Source organism: Sarcophilus harrisii, chromosome 1 (assembly GCF_902635505.1).
Source record: "Sarcophilus harrisii chromosome 1, mSarHar1.11, whole genome shotgun sequence".
In the NCBI taxonomy this organism is placed as follows: Eukaryota; Metazoa; Chordata; class Mammalia; order Dasyuromorphia; family Dasyuridae; genus Sarcophilus; species Sarcophilus harrisii.
The window spans coordinates 159,229,551-159,249,199 of record NC_045426.1 but is presented as its reverse complement, the minus strand read 5'-3'; the positions used below and the strand labels follow the sequence as shown (position 1 = coordinate 159,249,199).

Here is a 19,649-nt window from a genome sequence, read left to right as displayed (position 1 = left end):
TGAAGAAGGATAAAAGAGGCTTGATATCTTGCTAGGTATTTTTAAATCCTATCAGTCTTATTTTTAATAAGTATGTATATGCCTACCCAATGTCCCTACTGGTACTTGTTGGCATGTTTTTGGTCTCCTGCATACTTAAATAAATCTGTTTATTTGTTGAACAGATTAATACTATTAATTTTACTACTTGCATAATTAGATGCTTCCCTTTGAAGGAAAACCTTGCTCTCACCACATAAATTTTCTAGAAAACACTGAATTTAACATTCCAAATGTATTCTTCATATCTGCATTCAAGAATTTTAATTTATCACATCTACATTATTCCTGCTGTGATGGTCACAAATGTACTGATTGAACCCTACAAATCAACATTAATTTATTTAATATTAATAGAAAATTTCAGCAACTGCTAATCATCAGGACGAAAGTGTAATAATTTATAATAAGGTTAAATTAAAGCTATTTTTCCTGATATTCAATAAAGATTTATGAAACATCTACTATTCACAAGATAACAACAATGTGGCTATTTGGACAACCATCCAAAGCAACTTTCAGAACTACTATTCAAGAAACTATTCAACTGAGTGAAAGGTTAAGCAATACTATGGCAAATTATTTCCCAATAGACACTTATAAAGTATCAGAATTATATCCATGTAAGACAACAAAGACAAATAAAACCTCATCCTCATAAAGTTTATATCCAGTTATGGAAACCCAATATATACATAAAAAGGTAAATACAATCATAATAAACAATAAATATGTGTCAAAGTTTAAGAATCAAAGAGGAAAATTCTACAATCCTTGATCTTTTGGGGAAGACTACTTGTGTGTGTGTGTGTATGTGTGTGTGTGTGTGTGTGCGTGCATACATACACACACATAAATGTATAATGTAAATTAATTTGGAGGAAGAGGATTAGGAGCTAAGTATGGGGGCAGCAGAATCAGAAAAGTAGGCATCTAGGTTAAATTTTGAAAAAAAAAAATGGAAGAGGAGTAATATATAAGAAAGTTGGAAAGTTAAGTTGTAGCCTGTTAGGAGATTATTTTAAATGTCACACAGAATTTTTTCTTATTTGCTTGATCTTAGAAATAATAGGGAGTTATTAGAGTTTATTGAACAGGGGAATGGCATAGTGAGACCTGTGCTTTAAGAAGATAACTTTGGTATGGAGGAGAATTGGGGAAAGAAGATATTTGAAGCAAGTAGACAATCAGAAGGCAGCTACAGATTCCTCAAAAATAGTAAAGACAAAGAACTTAGGGACAAACCACTAAGGCCTGAATCAGATGAAAAGGTTTTTTGAGGAAGGGTAGCTTGATCTGGGCCTTGAAGGACTTATGAAAAAGGAGGTGGTAAGAGAAGATATTTCAAGCAGGAAGAACGATGTAAGTAAAGTTAGTAAAAGAAATGCAAGTGGTGTTTGAAGGGAATGTAAGGAATGGAATGGCACAGTGATAATAAGTAGTCTTGTTTGACTGGTGATTAAAGTTTGTCAATAAAGTAATGGGAGATTGAAGAGTGAGGGCAAGTTAAAAAAAAAAAAACTAGAAATTTTATAGGGGCTTAATAACTATGAGCTTCAAACATTTTTCCTGTAGACAATGAGAAGTCCCAGTAGCTTTGTAAGAAAGGGAGTAAAGTAGTCTTTTAGAATGGTTAATTTGCCGCTGGTATAGAGAATCAATGTATAAGATGGTAGGAATCAAGATGGTGGCAAGATGATGAGAATCTGGAGTGGGGGGTGATGGCAAGGAGAAGGGACAAATGTAAGATATTACACAAAGGAACTGAAGACCATGTATGTGGATATGGGAGGTGTCTAAGTTAAGAATCAAAGATTCTTTCTTAAAGCCTGAATAGTTGAAATAATGGGCAGTGAATACCCAAGAATGTTCAAAATCACTCCAACATAACACAGAAAATAGAAATGGTGTTCTGAACATCCCTTATCATAAGTCCAGCAAATGTTCTCTTACCTTCATAAGGTTATAAAACTTATAATACAAAATATCGTGAGACAGACACAAACAAAATGCACCAAAACTAACTGGTATGAAGCAACGGGAGGTAAAATAAACAAACAAAAAAAAACCCCTGCAGTTTGGTAGTGCCTCAAACCACTTCAGGCCCTACTAAGAATAACTAACCACAGATTACATCTGTACTCTGTATGGAAAGACCTGTGGGTCACACATTTAACTTGGGTGGCCATAAAGAAACACAATGCATGTCTTAAAAAAAATTATACACACACACACACACACACACACATATACACACAATCACACGCATAAATATGTGTTTTTATATATATATATATGTGTGTGTGTGTGTGAGAGAGAGAGAGAGAGAGAGAGAGAGAGAGAGAGAGATGAGAATTAAAGAATAGGGAGATTTCTCTAATTTTAATTAATAATTAATTCTCTAATCTAATTAATTATCTTAATTCTCTAATAATTTCTCTAAGTTTCCTCTAAACTTAATAATTGAAAACTGACTGTTCCTAAAGCTCACCAACATAGTTATCCTAACACTTGGAGAGGAAAGGGCACCATAAGGTTTTGTGTGGCTCTTAATCACTTAATGTAAGCAACTGGAATCCCTAGAATAAGCTACTCTCTACCCCTATAAGCAAGTAGACACATGGCTTACTGTAGACTTTTACAGTTAAGACGTTAGAATTTCAAATGTTAAACCTTGGGAGATGGGAGATCAAGATTCCAGACCAGCTACTCATCAGTGACAATCTTCAAATAGATTTGAATAAGGCATACTTGGTATTCCAAAGGATCTGTGATCTCACCAAGATGAGTTACTCCTTCCAACACTGCTGACTGCCATTATTCACACCTTCTAGTCTTTTGAAACTTTTTAAGGTCCTTCTATAAATCCTATATAGGAGAGTTGATCAATGTGCTAAAGATTTCTCCTTTGATTTTTTTTCTTGTTAAATGGGTACAATGGAATGAAGAGAGCCAGTTCATCTGTCATTTCCTAGTTAAGGAGATAGTTTGACATAATGGATGGACTGGTACCCGATGGAGTCAAGAAAACTCAGATTCCAATCCCACTTCTAATATTAATAGGTTCTATTTGGTGGAGGAAGAAGAATTAGAAGGAAGAGGAAGAGGAGAAAGAGGAAAAAAAAAGAAAAAGAAAAAAGAAGACGATAATGAGGACATTGCATTGTAATCTGCACTATCTGAAATTTTGATTATGAAAAATATAGCAATTGATTCCAGCTCAATGGCAATATATGGCATAAATTCAAATAACATGACCACTTCACAGGATTCATTACTTAAACTAATGGGGACTAGCTAACTATACTAGCCATAAGATAAGACGGGCCAGTATATAAAATATTTAACAGGAAACTGAATCTCAGAGTTGTTAAAGACTTAGACATTTTTGTATGGATATATATTTGTGTTTCCATGAGATAATATCTATAAAACATTTTGCAAAACTCAAAAAACATGTAAACATACAAACATAAGCTATTATTATCTCTGACACCTGCTACATGACCAGCCTACCTCCTCTTTCAGTCATACATCTCTTTGATGATCTTTTGGGATATGATTCTTAATTGGTGATACACTTAAGCCTATTTATGGCTATCATGTTGTCTCTGTTGTCCTTTGATCGACCCCTAGCTTTAATTTATTACAAATTATGATACTCCATGATTTACAATATATAGTACAATATTATTGGTAAAAAAAAAGGAATCTGCTTCAGGAAGAAAATTTGTGTCATTAAAAGTACTGCTTTTATTTTTTAATTTTTGTCTTTTTTGATTCTAAGCAATCAGTTATTTCTTAAACATATACTATGTGCTGGGAAATGCAAAGACAAAAACAAAAAAAAAACTACTTGGAGGAATTTACATTTATATAAAATTAAAATTTAGACACTTAAGTCAGTTAAAATTATTCAATGATTCTTTTACTATTTCCTGCTTTTTTTATATTGAGGATTTGGTATCATAACACTTGATAGATATTTAAATTCCATCAGTCTTATTAAAATAAGTATATATGCGTCTACCCAATGTCCCTACTGATAACTTGTAATATTTCTGATGTCCTGAAACCTTAAATAAATCTGTTTATTTGCTGAACAGATTAATACTATTAATTTTACTACTTGCATAATTAGATGCTTCCCTTTGTAGGAAAACCTTGCTTTCACCACATAAAATTTTCTAGAAGACATTGAATTTTAGCATTCCAAATGTATTCCCATATCTGCATACAATCGGAATACATAGAAGCTTTTCTGTATGTAGAAAGCTGACTCTGGGAATAATGACTGGGGAACCAGGCAGGTAAAAGAATATTCCAATAACAAATAAGCTCACTTGAAAAGCCAAAGTTCATTCTATAGCACATCCTACTTAGCATGTTAATTACTCTTTAAAAACATTATTAGTCCTTTCATGTTTGTGTATGATTTTTAAGTACTTCTTCACTTGAGACTTATTTGTTCTGTTTGTGGTACTAGATTAAGTATCCTATCCTACAATTACTTCAGACATAAACTCCAAAAAACTTTAAAAACTTAGACCTGAAAACCTTCATTTCTTCTGTTCTTAAATTTTTCACCAATTCTTCAGCAATCTTATTATAGTTCACTTCACTAATTATGTCTATCAACCATTATACTCCTTGATCTCTAGATATTTTTAAAGATATCTTCAATTAAAATAGACAGAAAGTAGATAAAACAGATACACATCCCATAGCACAAAACTTTAAATAAGCACTTAGCAATTCACTTAACTAGATGCAACGCCATGTTCCTCTCATATTTTTGCTTCTCTCTGACAACAACGAATATATCGCTGTGGTTCAACATCCCAACAAAAAATACCCAGAATATCAAAGATAAAAAGAGTATTGGAGATTCTGCACCATTCTCCTCATTTCATAGGAGGCAGAAAGTGGAGACAAATTGCTCATCTATTGCTTCTTTTCCATTGCTGCCTCAGGATGCTCAAGAAGGGCACTAATTTAATCTCACAGTTATCTTAGTTGTACAAACTGGTTCTCATGTCAATAATATGGCATGAAGATATTTACTGCTAACCTGGTTCAATTCTATACTTGGTCTACCTTAAAATCTAACCACTATTTCACAGGGGTTCACAAACTCTTGAAGCTCTGATGTCTTTATTTCCTCTGACCTTAACAAATTTAACAAATTTCCTACTGAAAACATGAATCTACAATCATATGAATATACTTAAGATAAACATTAATTGGGCAGCTAAGAGGTACAGTGGCTAGAGCACCAGCCCTAATGTCAAGAGGACCTGAGTTCAAATGTGGTCTCAGGCACTATTTTAATACTTCCTAGCTGTGTGACCCTGGGCAAATCACTTAATCCCAAATGCCTCAGGGAAAAAAGTTATCTAACATTAATGATACTTTAAATTCATCAGAAAATGCCTTTAATATTTATGACATTTCAAATTAACCAATATTACATAGTTATGTCAGACATTTTCATTTGAAGTATTAAATTTTAGCCTGAAAAAATATTTTTGGAATAAAATTTTTTTAAAAACTCAGAAAAATATTTTTACCTTGATTATATTATGATAAGTACTTGGCACATATGTGGCTTGTTGAATAAGTAAAAAAGATATAGAAAAGCATAATATACACAAAGAGATGTATGTGTGTGTTTCTACATTGCACAACTAAGCAGCATTTATTACTAAATCTTAAAGGAAAAATAAAATGCTCCCTACTGTAATACTGGTTATGTTGCTTATAATGTTATCTTTACCTTGGCAATTCTGAAATGCAGAGTTGGCAAGTTTGGAAGATGGATGACAAGAGAAAGGCATAAAAAAAAGCAATTACTTACTAAAGCTATTTTTATGACGTTATAATAATTACTCTGACAAATTTCTCACCTCTTACATCCAATCATCTTCCAAATTATCTTGGTTCCATTTCCTCTATTGTCCCCTTCTCCCTATTCTCACTCTCATAGGGTCTCATTACCTTCTTCCTGCACTACCACATATAGTTTAGCTGGTCTTTTCTGCAGCTTTATGAAGTTCCTCCTTAGAAGTCATTTTTCATTTGGCTGTGCCATCTTCCTCGTGAGCAAATCTACTTGAATAAACCTTCTGCTCAGAAATCTTCAATGATTCCCTACTGTTTCCAAATAAAGCTCAAACTCCCTTACCTATCACTCGGGTCCTTCCCTATCTGAAAAGCACCTCACTCTATTCAGCCTCTGAGAACTCTACAAAAACTCGACAACTTCCCATCTCCATTCAGGCCCTGTGCTTTGCTCATGCTGCTTGGATATTCTCCTTCCTGCTTTGTGCTTAATCATCTCTTAAAATTCAATTCAACCCCCATCTCCCTCCATGAAGATTTCCACCAAGACAGAAAAACTTGAGACTACAAACCGTACTTCATTTTACCACTCTCCATGTAATATAATGTGATTAGTTTTCTGAGTTTTCATCTTACCTCCATCTCAGCCTCTCTCCAAGGATAAGTTTTGGGAGGGCAACCATCATGGCTAAAACTAAATTGTATCTTCCCCTTCCTCCCACCAAGGCCCAGAACAGGTAACCACTTGGTAAACATCTGATTAATGAATGAATAAATAAGGGGTTTTTTGAGTTGATGTGATGGGAAGTCTAAGAGTTAGTTTTATTATATTAGCTACTAATATTTCTGCTTCCAGAAAAAAGTGAAAACAAACCCTAAAATTCAAATTCCAGATAAATGAGTAAAAATAAATATTACTGTTTTAATTAATGTAATTAATTAATAGAATACAGAATAAGACAGTGGCTCACAAGAAAACTAGAGCACACACAAGTTTAACGGTTCTATAATAGCATTTTGAGGACGCATTGTGTCCTATATGAGCTAATGTGGTCACCTAAATATGAGAATCACAGACATCAGTAACTCAACCGATGTTGTGTATACAGGGTAAAATTGCAGATGTGAACACAGGTCCTCTTCATTTTTAAGCCCAACCCTCTGAAACCACTCTGCCAAAGTATCCATCTGATTTAGAGGAAAATGATTAACTGGTGGAGTGGAAGGAGGGAAAGTCCTTTGGTACCAACTCCCTTTCTTGAGCAGTAATGCAGGCTCATGGCAGAGAATCACTGAACTAAAGACAGGTGTTTGAGATTTTACATTTCCACGAAAACAATATTTGATGTTAGGAGCTGGACTGGATGACATTTAAGCTCTCCTCTAGAATGAATAAGGATACTCCAAGAGTAAAGTCTACCCCAAATTCAGTTTCCATTTTGTGCTATGCATGACCTAAAATAGATCCAGAAGTATCTTGCACAAAATTTATGGCAGAAACCAGGTTCTAGATCAACATCTCCTATTACATATATTACATACATAAAAGGTGAGACCATAAGCAAATTCAAAGCACAGCATAGTTTACCTATCACATAAAAGGATAAGAGAAGAATGCAGGACCAAACAAGAAATAAAGAGCATTATGAGATGCAAAATATAATTTTGATTATATTAAATTTAAAAGGGTTTGCACAAAAAGGGTTTGGTTCTCAAAACCAATGTAACCAAAATTAGAAGAAAAGCAGAAAACTGGAAAAAATATCTATACCAAGGTTTTTTTTTTTTTTGGGACAAAGACTTTACATTTCTCAAATACATAGAAAATTCAAATTTATAAGAATACAAGTCATTCCTCAATTGATAAATGATCAAAGGATATGAACAGGCAGTTTTCAGATGAAGAAATAAAAGCTATCTAGTCCTTTTTTTAATGCTCTAAATCATTATTGATTGGAAAAATGCATATTAAAATAACTTTGAGGTACCACTTCATACTTATTAGATTGGTTAATATGACAGAAAAGGAAAATGATAAATGTTGAAAGGTTTGTAGGAAAATTAGAGCATTAATGTACTGTTAGTGGATCTGTGAACTGCACCAAACATTATGGAGAACAATTTGGAACCATGCCCAAAGGGCAATCAAATTGTGTATGCCCTTTGATCTAGTAATATCACTGTACAGAGTAATAGTATTACTGTATAGTAGAATAACTATGAATGACTTAGCTATTCTTAAGACTGCAATGATCCAAAGATCTCTAAAGGACTCATGGCGAAATAAACTATCTGCTGCCAAAGAAAGGACTGATGGAATCTAAATGCAGAAGAAAGCATATTATTTTTCCTCTTTCTTTCATTCTTTCTCTCATTCCAGTTTTCTTCCACCAAAAAAAAAAAAAAAATAGAATGTTTTACATGATTGCACATGTATACTCTATATCAAATTGTTTGCCATCTTAGGTAGGGGGATTAGGAAATATGGAATTCAAAATGTTTGGAAAATTAATGTTAAAATTATTTGTACATAAATTTGGGTGGAAAATAAATTATTTTTAAAAAAGAAATGTCTTTAGTGTTTTATATATTCTTATATCTGAAATACTTACCACAATCAAGAAGCTGCCGGAGTTCAGCTATGCTGCTTGAGCTCTGGGTTCTGTACAAAGTTGGACATTCCAGGCCTAAACCACAAAAAAACCAATCTGGGGTTACTAAAAAAACAACAAACAAAAAACACAACATCATGTTCTTGGGAAAACTGGCTACCATTCTCCAAATTCTTCATCATAAAGTTTCACTCCAGTCCTAAAAATCATCTTGAAAGTACCCTCTCTGCCCCTCTTACATCTTCTTGGTTTCTTTCTTTGATAGGATGGCTCTTCCTAGAATCCTCATTTAAGGAGAAGCACCTAGTCATCTATATCTCTTTCTTTCCTAGATTATATTCTGGACTCCTTCTACCAGGCTCCCACATCTCAATCCTCATCTTGTAAATTTCCCTTTATGTACTGTCTCCCTATTAGAATGTAAGCTCCTTGAGGGCAGAAACATTTTTCTATTTATATCTACATTCAGTGTCTGGCACATAACAAATGCTTAATAAATACTTTGCTGACTGAGTGAGAAAGGCATTTCCATTTCCCATGAACATCTATTTTTAAATTCTAAAAAAGTTATTTTATTCTATAGGTCTTAAAAAATAGGTAAAGGTGAAATCCTGCAACAAGACTTTCAAAGAGCAGTAATCTGTGAACAAGTGTGTAGGTACAAGTTATTTTATTGATATGTGTGTGTGTGTAAAATGTATTATGTGTGTGCAGTTATCATTTAATAATTTTCTAATACTTCAAAACACCTATGACTTCTACAGTGTTGGAGCTTCCTCCACTATTTTATATCTCAAACTATGATTAAACTATGATTAAAATTCTACAAATCACAGTGGTCCAAAAAAAAAAAAACAAAAAAAAAACTGATCACCAGGTTAGCCAACTTTCTGCTAATGAATTTATCCATACTTAGCTAGGCTGAGCCTCTTTCAAGGGATGCCAGAAGACTCATATCTTGTAATTTTCCCAATTTGTTAGGGCCCACCAAAATATGAACTGCACTGCACAACCTTTGAAAGGCCAGGGTTACCACCACTTTTGTCTTTGTATCGCCAGGGCTAAGTTCAGTCACAGGCACTATTAAGTACTTATTATGTGCTCACTGATTAACTGATGAGGCACTGGAGAACAAATTTCATCTGATTTTTAAACATCAGATGAAAACTATTTTCTGATACTTGAGTTTCTAATATTTCCTTCAAGGCTAAGAAATGCATAAAGACCAATGACCCAAGGACCTATCAATCAGAATCACATACAATTCTAGCACATACCTTTCTTTTCAATAGCTTCCACTAATTTAATAAGGACTGGTGGAGCAATCGCAGGAGAAGAAAACTGCTCTGTGAGCTCTAGAAGCGTAAAACCTAGAAGAAAAAATGAAGGACAAGTTTAAAATGTTAAATTTATATGTGATAAGACAAAAAAATAATTTTTTTAAACAAGAACTACATTTTTTAAAATACTTTCAGCTTAACAAATGCATAATATTAGTTCTGTATTCAGATGAAGGTTCCATGACATTTTTGTTGAATACTCTATCTGCATGTACCTTGAGTAGTTTCTGAAATATTTATGTAACAGTTCTTTTTGGGTTCACTTATATTCTTAAAAAAAAAACACTACAATGCTACAAAAACACTTTAAACTTTATGTATTCACATAAATATTTTTTTCTTTGACACTGCATATCACATTTGGTATTCTGTAGACAAAAAAAAAAAAAAAAAGAAAGAAAGAAAGAAAGAAAATCTTTTGGCAGTGAAAGTAATTTTTCTCACAATGTGCCAGAGGAGGGAGCTAAATACTCTCTCCACAAAGTTGTCAAACCATAGATTGTAAAAACAGACTCACTATGAAAATCTCTACATGTGCAGCCAATATTTTGCTAAAATTCACTCTTATTTCCATTTAGACTTTTAGCTGAGTTTTGAGGGACTTTTTTTTTTTGGTGACTCCCTATATTCTTTTATTTGGAAACAAATAATTTTATACAATCTAATTTTTTTTTCTTTTTCATGTTAAACGCTCACTGGATCTTAGTCAAGTATTTTTTATGAGAAGCAATACATACTAACATGACACACAATAATTTCTTCAATTAAAACTTGCTCAATCACCATGGTATTTCACCATGCAAAATTATATCATTAAATATGTGCTTTTTTGGAATTATTTTCAGAAAAGTATGACATCACTTTATAAAATCTATATATTCAGAAACTTAAGAAATTTTCAGCAAGACTGTTATCATGCATTGGCTGGTGACTAGCTCTATTGGACAAAACCAAACAAAAGAACAAAGAATAACCAAAAAAAAAAACAACAAAAAATGAAAAACAGTTCCAGAGCTGTTTGTACAGTTTGTACAGCAACTTTTTTTGCACAATCATCTAAGAAATAGTCAAAGGACGTTGTCCAGGTAGAGGCTCAACTACAATCTACAGAACCTACTAACCACTTTACTTTCTTTTGTACTCCAAGTTAACAAGACCATTTTCTCTGTGCCTTCATCCTGAAAGAAAATCTCTACTGTAAAAGACAAGAGATTTGTGGTATAGAAATTAACTCCATAGACAATTTTTTTGGGACTCATCTAATCCACAAGTCAAACCCACATTTTTTTCCTTCTAAAACTATAAAATTGTAAAATCAAGATTGCTAGTGTAGTATATAATAGACACTAAATAAATGTTTGTAGGCACAAAATAAATGTTTTCTTTTTCATATTGAGAAAGCAGGGATATTTAGAGATAGACATCCTCACTACACAAGGGAAAATAGCTGACAGAAGAAAGTATATCTGAGGATAGCAGTTTGAAATGAAGTGCTGAGCTAAGCAAATTCAAACTTTGGTGAGATTTTGACTGAAGACCATTTTGAAATTCTGAAGCATTTGTTGGAGGCAAGGGACTGAACTGTGGAGATCAAGTTCACTCCCTGAAATCTGTGCAAATTTGTGAATTCCTTTAACTATACCTCAGCAACAGTTTTTCATTCCACTGAATCATTTTATAAAGAAAAACCATCAATGAAAGGATACACTAACTTCCACCTACTTCCACATACACATACCTTAAAAGCAGACTATTTAAAAATACTACAAACTGAAGCCAAAATATCCAAGAACTCCGTTCTCTGACAACACAACACAATCCACTTCTCTCTGCCTCTAGATTATGACATTACCAGCTCACAGACACTACTCACCACAACCAATTCCTGAGTTCATCATGGTTCAATGGAAGTAAAAAAAAAAAAAAAAAGTTATGTAAAGATATGTAAAACAATGTTAATGGAGAATAAATTATGCCTTTAAAATCTCAAAATTTTCTATTTTCATGTAAAAAAAACAAAGTGGAAAGATTAAACCAATAATAATAAAAAATGCTGATATTTTATGGAAGGAATAAAGGGAAGACCTGAAACAGTAGAAATGACTTGCCCACAAACTTAATAAATATCTAAAAGGAATTTGAAACCAGGTCTTCTTCAATTAAACCCCAGTATACTATTCATCATTTCAAGCCAGCACAAATGTCAAAAGCAAAATTAAGTTGATGTGTAACATTCTGGTCTTTTAGAGAAGGGGAAGGGGGAGGGGAAGAGGAAGAAGGGGAAGGGAAGGAGGAAGGGAGGGAGGAAGGAAGGAAGGGAGGAAGGAAGGAAGCCACAATATAAGTGGATAGAGTTGATATAGAAGCCAAGACACCTGGGTTCAAATCCTAGCTCTGACATACTGACTATAGGTAACTCTGAGCATGTCATTTAATTGTTCATTGCTCTAGACAATTCTCCAAGATTCTAAATTGCAGAAAGAATATCTCCCAGCATTAGTAAATGAGGTTTCCTCCCCAGGGAGTTCTGAGAATTTGTGAAATTACAGAGCTAATTCCTATGCCTATTCTATCTCCCAAGATACTGAAACATTTCTTAAAATCCACATAAATTATCCTTGCAGAAAATCTGTAAGTTTAAAAGATCACAGCAATTTTTTCTATAAATTACTGTACATATTGTAATTCACAATTGTTCAAATGTCTGAATCATCAAGGCTACCTACTGAGAATATGCAATGGGAAGTTCTAAAAGATACCATTTAACAAAAACACAAGACACAAGATTTCAAGGACCTTCTTACCATTACAGCTAACTTTAGTTACTAAATCTATTTTCCTTGAGAAGTCTCAGAATTGCATGACAACATCTATCTTAGGCATAGAAGTCCCTCAAGAAGTATAATAAAATAAAAACAAGTATGTCTTTAATTTTATCCAAAAAAGGCAAACAGCTACTCAAAGCCCTTCCTTTTAAGAAATGAAGACCAGAAACAATAATCACTAGGAAAATTACCAAATTTGACAAGTGACCTTTTAAACAGTAACTCTCTGAGATACAGCACTACAATCATAAAATCTAGTGACCTTAAATTGCAACCAAGACAGAAAAACCATTTTTATTCAGTAAAATCTCTAGGAAAAGTAGTAGCAATGAACAAAGTTTGGTCTTTCCAAAGTTTACAAATGTTAACTTTTGTAAGCATTTGAAATTATCCTCAACAAACTTTGGTGAGATTTTGACTGAAGACCATTTTGAAATTCTAAAGCATTTGTTGGAGGCAAGGGACTGAACTGTGGAGATCAAGTTCACTCCCTGAAATCTGTGCAAATTTGTGAATTCCTTTAACTATACCTCAGCAACAGTTTTTCATTCCACTGAATCATTTTATAAAGAAAAACCATCAGCACACTTGAAGAAAAGAAAGAGCAGTAGAATTAGAAGATACGAATCTGTCTCCACAGTATTAAAAAAAGCAGGAGGTAAAGAGTCTACCATGTTCTCTCTTCATCATTTGCAAGGACAAAGATGACCTCCTCAGTCTCCCCAGCTGTAGGAAGATTTGGTACGTCGAATGGCACATTTTCCATGAGTTCTATTTTTTCTTCCTTTACCCCAACAACAACCAATCACATGAAGGAGAGACCAGACTTCCCTGCAATCTTGGGGCACTTCTCAAGCTGGTTAAGACTGACAGGCCTGAACAGTACTTGGGCAGCAGCAATGTGTGGGAGACGGGAGCATACCTTATACTAGATGTTGCCAACATAGCTACAAAGTGCAAGATGAAACCAGCACACAGCTGTACCTTTTGGAGGAGTTCTCAGTAAAAAGAGATATTTTAGAGTGCCTGGCAAAGGCAAGTGGAAAATTAAAGTTGGAATACTGACTAACTCCAGAAATGTTAGAGCCAAATCTTTCATTATGGATGGAAGCAGTATGAAAGTGGGCTGAGACTAGCGCAAGCTTTTTAAACTGTAAAAGGATATAATACAAAAAGAGGTTCACATACAAAGCAGGAACAAATATCTGTCAGATGTTACTTTATGTAATAACTGTAGCTAAGACCGAATTCCATTGCCATCAAAAAATGATTGGATACTTTGCTATACCTCCCTTAAAATGCTTTTTAGGAATACAAAACTCTCAGGGTTCACCTAAGAAATTCATTGTGAATAGAATTCACAATTAAGAGAAACATTGTGAGCAAAAATACATCCTGTAGACTTCTGATGCACCTTTAATAATAACACCTTATAGTATCAAATATCCCTCAAAATATCTGGAACTGCACAAATACCTAGAGTATAGTGAATAAAATTATGAAGAACACAAGAACTTGATTTTAAAATGTCAAGGAGCAATTTTTTTAACTTTATCTAAACACTGATTTTATACTTAATGATCTAGAAAATTTCAAGGAACAAGTTCCATTCAGGAAGAAACAGTCTATATATTTAAGGAACTTAAAAATGGACCAGCTTAAGTTCAGAACACTGGCAACTTTTTTTGCACAATCATCTAAAATAAAAATGACATGATTTCATTGAAACCATAAGTGAAATAACCATCAGTTAATTTTCTCTCCTTGTATGCTGATTTTTATTTTAAAATATTTGCAACTTTGGGTGGTTGTGAGTTTCATATTTTAAAAGAGAATACACATTACTCTGTAGGGTAAAAAAAGTATTTAGAACTGATATGAAATAAGAAAGAAATTCAAAACATAAAGGATTCCTTTCTCTCCTTCCTCAAAGTGAGAAAGAGGCCTAATGGAAATTGTCAGATTTACAGAGAGAATTATGCCATTTAATTAGCACCATGGGAATTTTGACCTAAAGAGATTAACCATTTAGAAAACTAGAACCTTTCATATATTTCTGGATACTCAAATACTTTGACACCTTTAATTGAACTGCCTGTCTGACACCAGCCTCTTAGTCACATAGCTTTAAAAAATGTATCTGGCATTTGTTCCAAATTTAACTTTACACTCCAGAGACACACCATTATAGGAAATAAGGACTGAAAGATTCCTTTTATGAAATGAGACATTCCAACTTTGCTTCAATTGTCACTAACCAAGGCAGTAAAATAGTTAAAATCCAGTTGAAATAATACATTTAATCTCACAAAATAACTAATTATTATCTAATCACTTAAAGTAAAATCTGAATTTAGCAATTCACTACACCATGCACTGCAAAGATTCTAATGTGATGTTTAATCTCTCTCTCTCTCTCTCACACACACACACACACACACAGACAAAACACATCATGCCACATATATATGTGAAAATGTGCAATTTTTTTTAGAGAAAGAAAATGCATATTGTAGAGAATTTCAGAACCTGGAATGTTACGAGTAGAACTAATTTTTTTTTGTTGTTTTGCTGAACTAGAACAGCAACAAAGCTAAAACTGTGGGTGTCAAAAGGAAATTTATTTTCCTTTCAAGGCTTCCTAATTTAAACCTATAAACACAAGAAATCTGGTCTAAACTGACAGGAATTTGGGAACCACTTCTACTGAGCAAAATGAGACAAAACTAGCCAATTTTCACAGGTTGTAGTAATATTTTCTGGTTAGAACTCATTGTTGCTAAATTTGATGATCAAAAAAAAAAAAAAAAAAACCCTATTGGTCTGAGAAAAGTTTATGGCATTTCCCAAAAAGTCTTGATTTTCTTCTCTTGCCAGCCCATTTTACAATAATATTAAGTAATTATTTTTACTCTAAGAAAGGAGAAACATAAATAGTTACATTTGTAAATCAGAGAAGAATTGATGTTTCTTACAATACCTGAAGATTCTGGTTTTCTTCAAGGACAATCTTGTAAAGAAAGTCACTCTTCCCTAGTCATTGCATTTTAACTGAGAAAAGTTACCACATATCACTTCAGAAATGCTAATGTCATGACTTCTTTGAAAGACACCCCTGAGAATTGGTGCTGACTAGGGGAGGGTTAAGAGATGGAAAGAAAAGGAAGCTATGAAAAGAAAATGGAAATAAAAAAAAAATGATTCAGGATAAAGGAAGATAGACTGCAAGACAGAGTAGTAAGTAAAATGAAAACAATAAGATTGAATAATAATAATATCTGCAAGAGACCACAAATTTGTATTAAAAAAAAAAAAAAGACTAAAAGACACAGAAGAGAATTCATGTGGGAAGGCAATGAGAGCTTAGAAATGGGAGCTACATATTAAGAGAGGACTACTGGAATGCAGAAGATAAAACTATCAGCCTCCAGTTTACACCTGATGCCAGGCAAGGAAGGACAATGTGTATCTAAATTTGTAGTTAAAAGAGACCATTATAAAAGTCTGAGTTAATAAGTTAACTCATTTGTTGATTCCATTTATCTGTAAATTACCTGTGGGCATACTATGTGTAACCTGAAAGCTGTTTATACTTTAAGTGCTGAGATCTCAACCTGGGGTCTACAAACTTTTACAATATTTTGCTAACTTTATTTCAATATAATTGATTTCCTTTGTTATAAAACCTATTTTATTTTTTGCATTTAAAAACATTATTCTGAGGTGTCCATGGGACTCACCAGACTGCCAAAGGTATCAGGAAACAAAACAAGGTTAAGAATTCCTATTTCATTGGTTGAATACACACAATGTACAAGTAAAAGATAATAGGGAAGGGGTGCCATGGAGAAAAAATGGCAAAGGACAAAAGGCTAAGTCAATGTTTAAGGAGGAGAAAGCCTTGATCTATTCCATGGCAGCAGCAAAAGTTATCAATAGCAAATGTCAAAGCATCTTCATTGGACATGTCACAAAGTTTAAGTTGTGTATGTGCTGTATATAATAATGTATAATATATAGTAGAAAGTATATATGAAGTGGCCTATTATTGTAAACACATATTTAAGTATATGCAAAGTAGTAAAATACATATAAAGTAATAATATATATGTTACTATTTCACATCTAAATATCTATATCTATAAATATAGATATATTTTTTACTACCTTATGTATAACATACACACACTAGGCAACAAGAATATCTGTGGGAGTACCAAGACATGGAAAGAAGGCAGCAGGGGCCATATTTAAAGAAGTTAAAAATTCTAAGGAAAAAGTATTCTTAATCTATGATGAGATCTATAGGCCAGCACATAATTCAAACCATTTCATTTAAGAAAAGAGGTTCAGGTTAATCCTTTTGCCTAAGGTCATCTTAGTAAGGGACAGAGGAAATCCAGTTTTTTGTTTGTTTGTTTGTCTTTTATCCCACTGTACCCTATATGTTGCCAAAGGCAAAAATCCTCTTGTCCATGAAATGTAAGGTAATTCCTGTTCCATTCTATGGCAGCTTTTTTTTTTTTTTTTTTTTTTTTTTTTTTTTAAATCAAGACTAAAGCTAAGCCTGAACATGGGCCAGGCTAAATATTTTCAGAATAACATTTATTAAACATTTTCTCATAAGGCTACACTAGTAAGCACATTCTTCCCAAAGATGCCATAGTTTTTTGTTTTTCTTTTCTTTTTTTTTTTTTCAGCTAAATATAGCTGGCCAACTTATCACTTTCAGTGGTGCAAGAGGACGATTCTGTTTAATCATGTTAGAAAGGAATAATAAATAGCTTTCAAAAAGCTATCATATGACATTTAACTATTCCTCTAAATAAAATCTAGAAATCCTCAGGCTTTAGTGTTAATGAAAGGATCTGAGATAATGATAACATGCAGAAATTGGGAATATCCTTTGCTATAATATTAGACTTATAAAAGAGACTTTGAGGGTTATCTTATCTAATCCATATTCAAAGCATGATTTTTTTCCTACAATATCTCCACTCAATAATTATATAATATGAAATGGAGGAAAAAGAAAAGACAATTGGAAATCCAAAAAAAGTACCATTGACTCTCAAAGAGAAGGGGCAGGTGATTGAATAAAAACTTTCATATTTATTATAATTTTCTTCAGGGACAAGAAAATTGGAGTTATCTGTGATTTCTTTAGCATGCTAACCACATAAAGAACAAAAATAATGTTGCTGAAGTGATTTTAAGACAAATGTAATGTTATGGGTACAAATGACCATCAACACTGAAGCTTAATGATATGGGAATTAGTCAAAAAAATAAAAATGGAACCAAATTTTAATAGCTTCACATTCACATTTCACAGTATAAGATGATCAGCAGCGAAATCTACAAGGAAATATTAATCTTTCTGAACTCAATATTCATTCATGAGAAGACCTTTAAAAAAGTAATAATTACAAATCATTCATTTACCCTTAATATGCTTAGAACAAATCATTAAAATCATTAAAAGGGCAGTTGGCATCTGAGTATCAAATAACACAAGTTTATGGAGAGCAATGTCAAGCAGATGCAAATGCTGTCTTCAATACAATGATGAGTCTTATATATGGAGGGAAGCAACAGAAACAATATAAACTGGGTTCAGAAAAGCTTATGAACATAATCCAAGTTACAGTCTCATCAATGAATTTGTAAATATATGGCAGAAGATATATTGATATTATTAGGATGAATTATTTGTTGTCTGGTGGAAATTATTATATAAATATCAACTGGAACTAGAAAGCAGAATTGGTGCTAGGGTGTGTGTGGGTAGGATGGGGAGGAAAGAGTATTAAATACTTGGCCCTCATCCATATCTACTCATTTATAACTGACATATTATACCTCTTTACAAAAGAGCATACCACTTATATTGGAAAATGGTATCAAGCTGGGAGCCCTGAGAAGCATGTGTGAAGTAGACAAATAGTCAAAAATAGTTATAGGAATGATAGAAAAATTTTAGTTTTATGCTGAGAATCACCAGCAATATAAAGGAAAAAAACTGATTCATGAAAGCAAAAATTGATCACGGCAAATATGATTTTCTGATTATTTAAAGAATTTTCATTTTCTTAAAAAGCAAGGCAACTTAGAATCTTTTTCATTACCTCATTCCTATGTTCAGTTAAAAGGGAAGCTAGAGTGTCTGAATGAAGGAAGGGAGTTTTGTACATTTTGTTCTATCAGATTAGGCCTCAGTAACTTTATGAATTATGGCCTGTCAACCACTTCTTTTCATCTGCTAAAGAATATGCTTCTTAGAAATAGCAGCTATAAATAAAACAACAGATGTTTTTTTGTTGGCTCCAATCAGAGCTTGGATGATTTTTTAAAAGTGTCTTGAAGTTGAGTCACTGTAGAGCCTAAGCTAGACTACCCCCTATTGGTAATTTTACTGCAAACTTTTGAAGATCTATTTGTATGTGATTTAAGAATCTACTGTATCTAGCAAGCCTATGGAAAAAATTTAACTGTATCTGTCACCTCTATTAAAACTGAAAGGAATTAAGGTTATTTTAAAAGAGAAATATCAGGTAGAGAAAGTGGGGCGGGGGGAAAGGGAGATATTGAACTAGCTTCTAACTCCAGCTCTTTCATCAACCAGATAGATGACCTTGGTTTATAAGTCACTTAAATTCTGTGGCAGTTCAATTTCCTAAAAAAGATGTAACCCTTTATCATTAAAGTCTTATCCATAACTAATATCTTATGATTCTAAGAATAAGTTTTTGCCATGTAAAGGTTACAATCGCTAAAGAAAGCTCTTTACAAAACTGATGTTAAATTATCAAATCAGTTTAAATATAGCTACACACTCAAATAAATATTAATATATAAACAGCAACATTTGGAAACGTGCGTTTGTGCACATGCTACTCCAAGTGGGGAGGGAGAAGGAAGGAGAAAATTAAATAGAAGGGATTCACATTAATGGAAACATATTAAAACCTAATTCTGATTTCTAAGGAAAC

The 19,649-nt window shown here is 33.0% G+C and overlaps 1 protein-coding gene across 1 annotated transcript in view; it reads right to left on the bottom strand.

Annotated features, from left to right (window-relative positions):
- The window catches only part of PIK3R1 (phosphoinositide-3-kinase regulatory subunit 1), a 96,749-nt gene that overhangs the window by 24,593 nt on the left and 52,507 nt on the right, over window positions 1–19,649 (bottom strand). The window contains exons 3-4 of the mRNA XM_031965863.1: window positions 9,770–9,862; window positions 8,493–8,567 (exon numbers count right to left, since the gene is read on the bottom strand). Coding sequence (XP_031821723.1) covers window positions 8,493–8,567; window positions 9,770–9,862 — 168 coding nt within the window. The remainder of the gene's footprint in view (window positions 1–8,492; window positions 8,568–9,769; window positions 9,863–19,649) is intronic.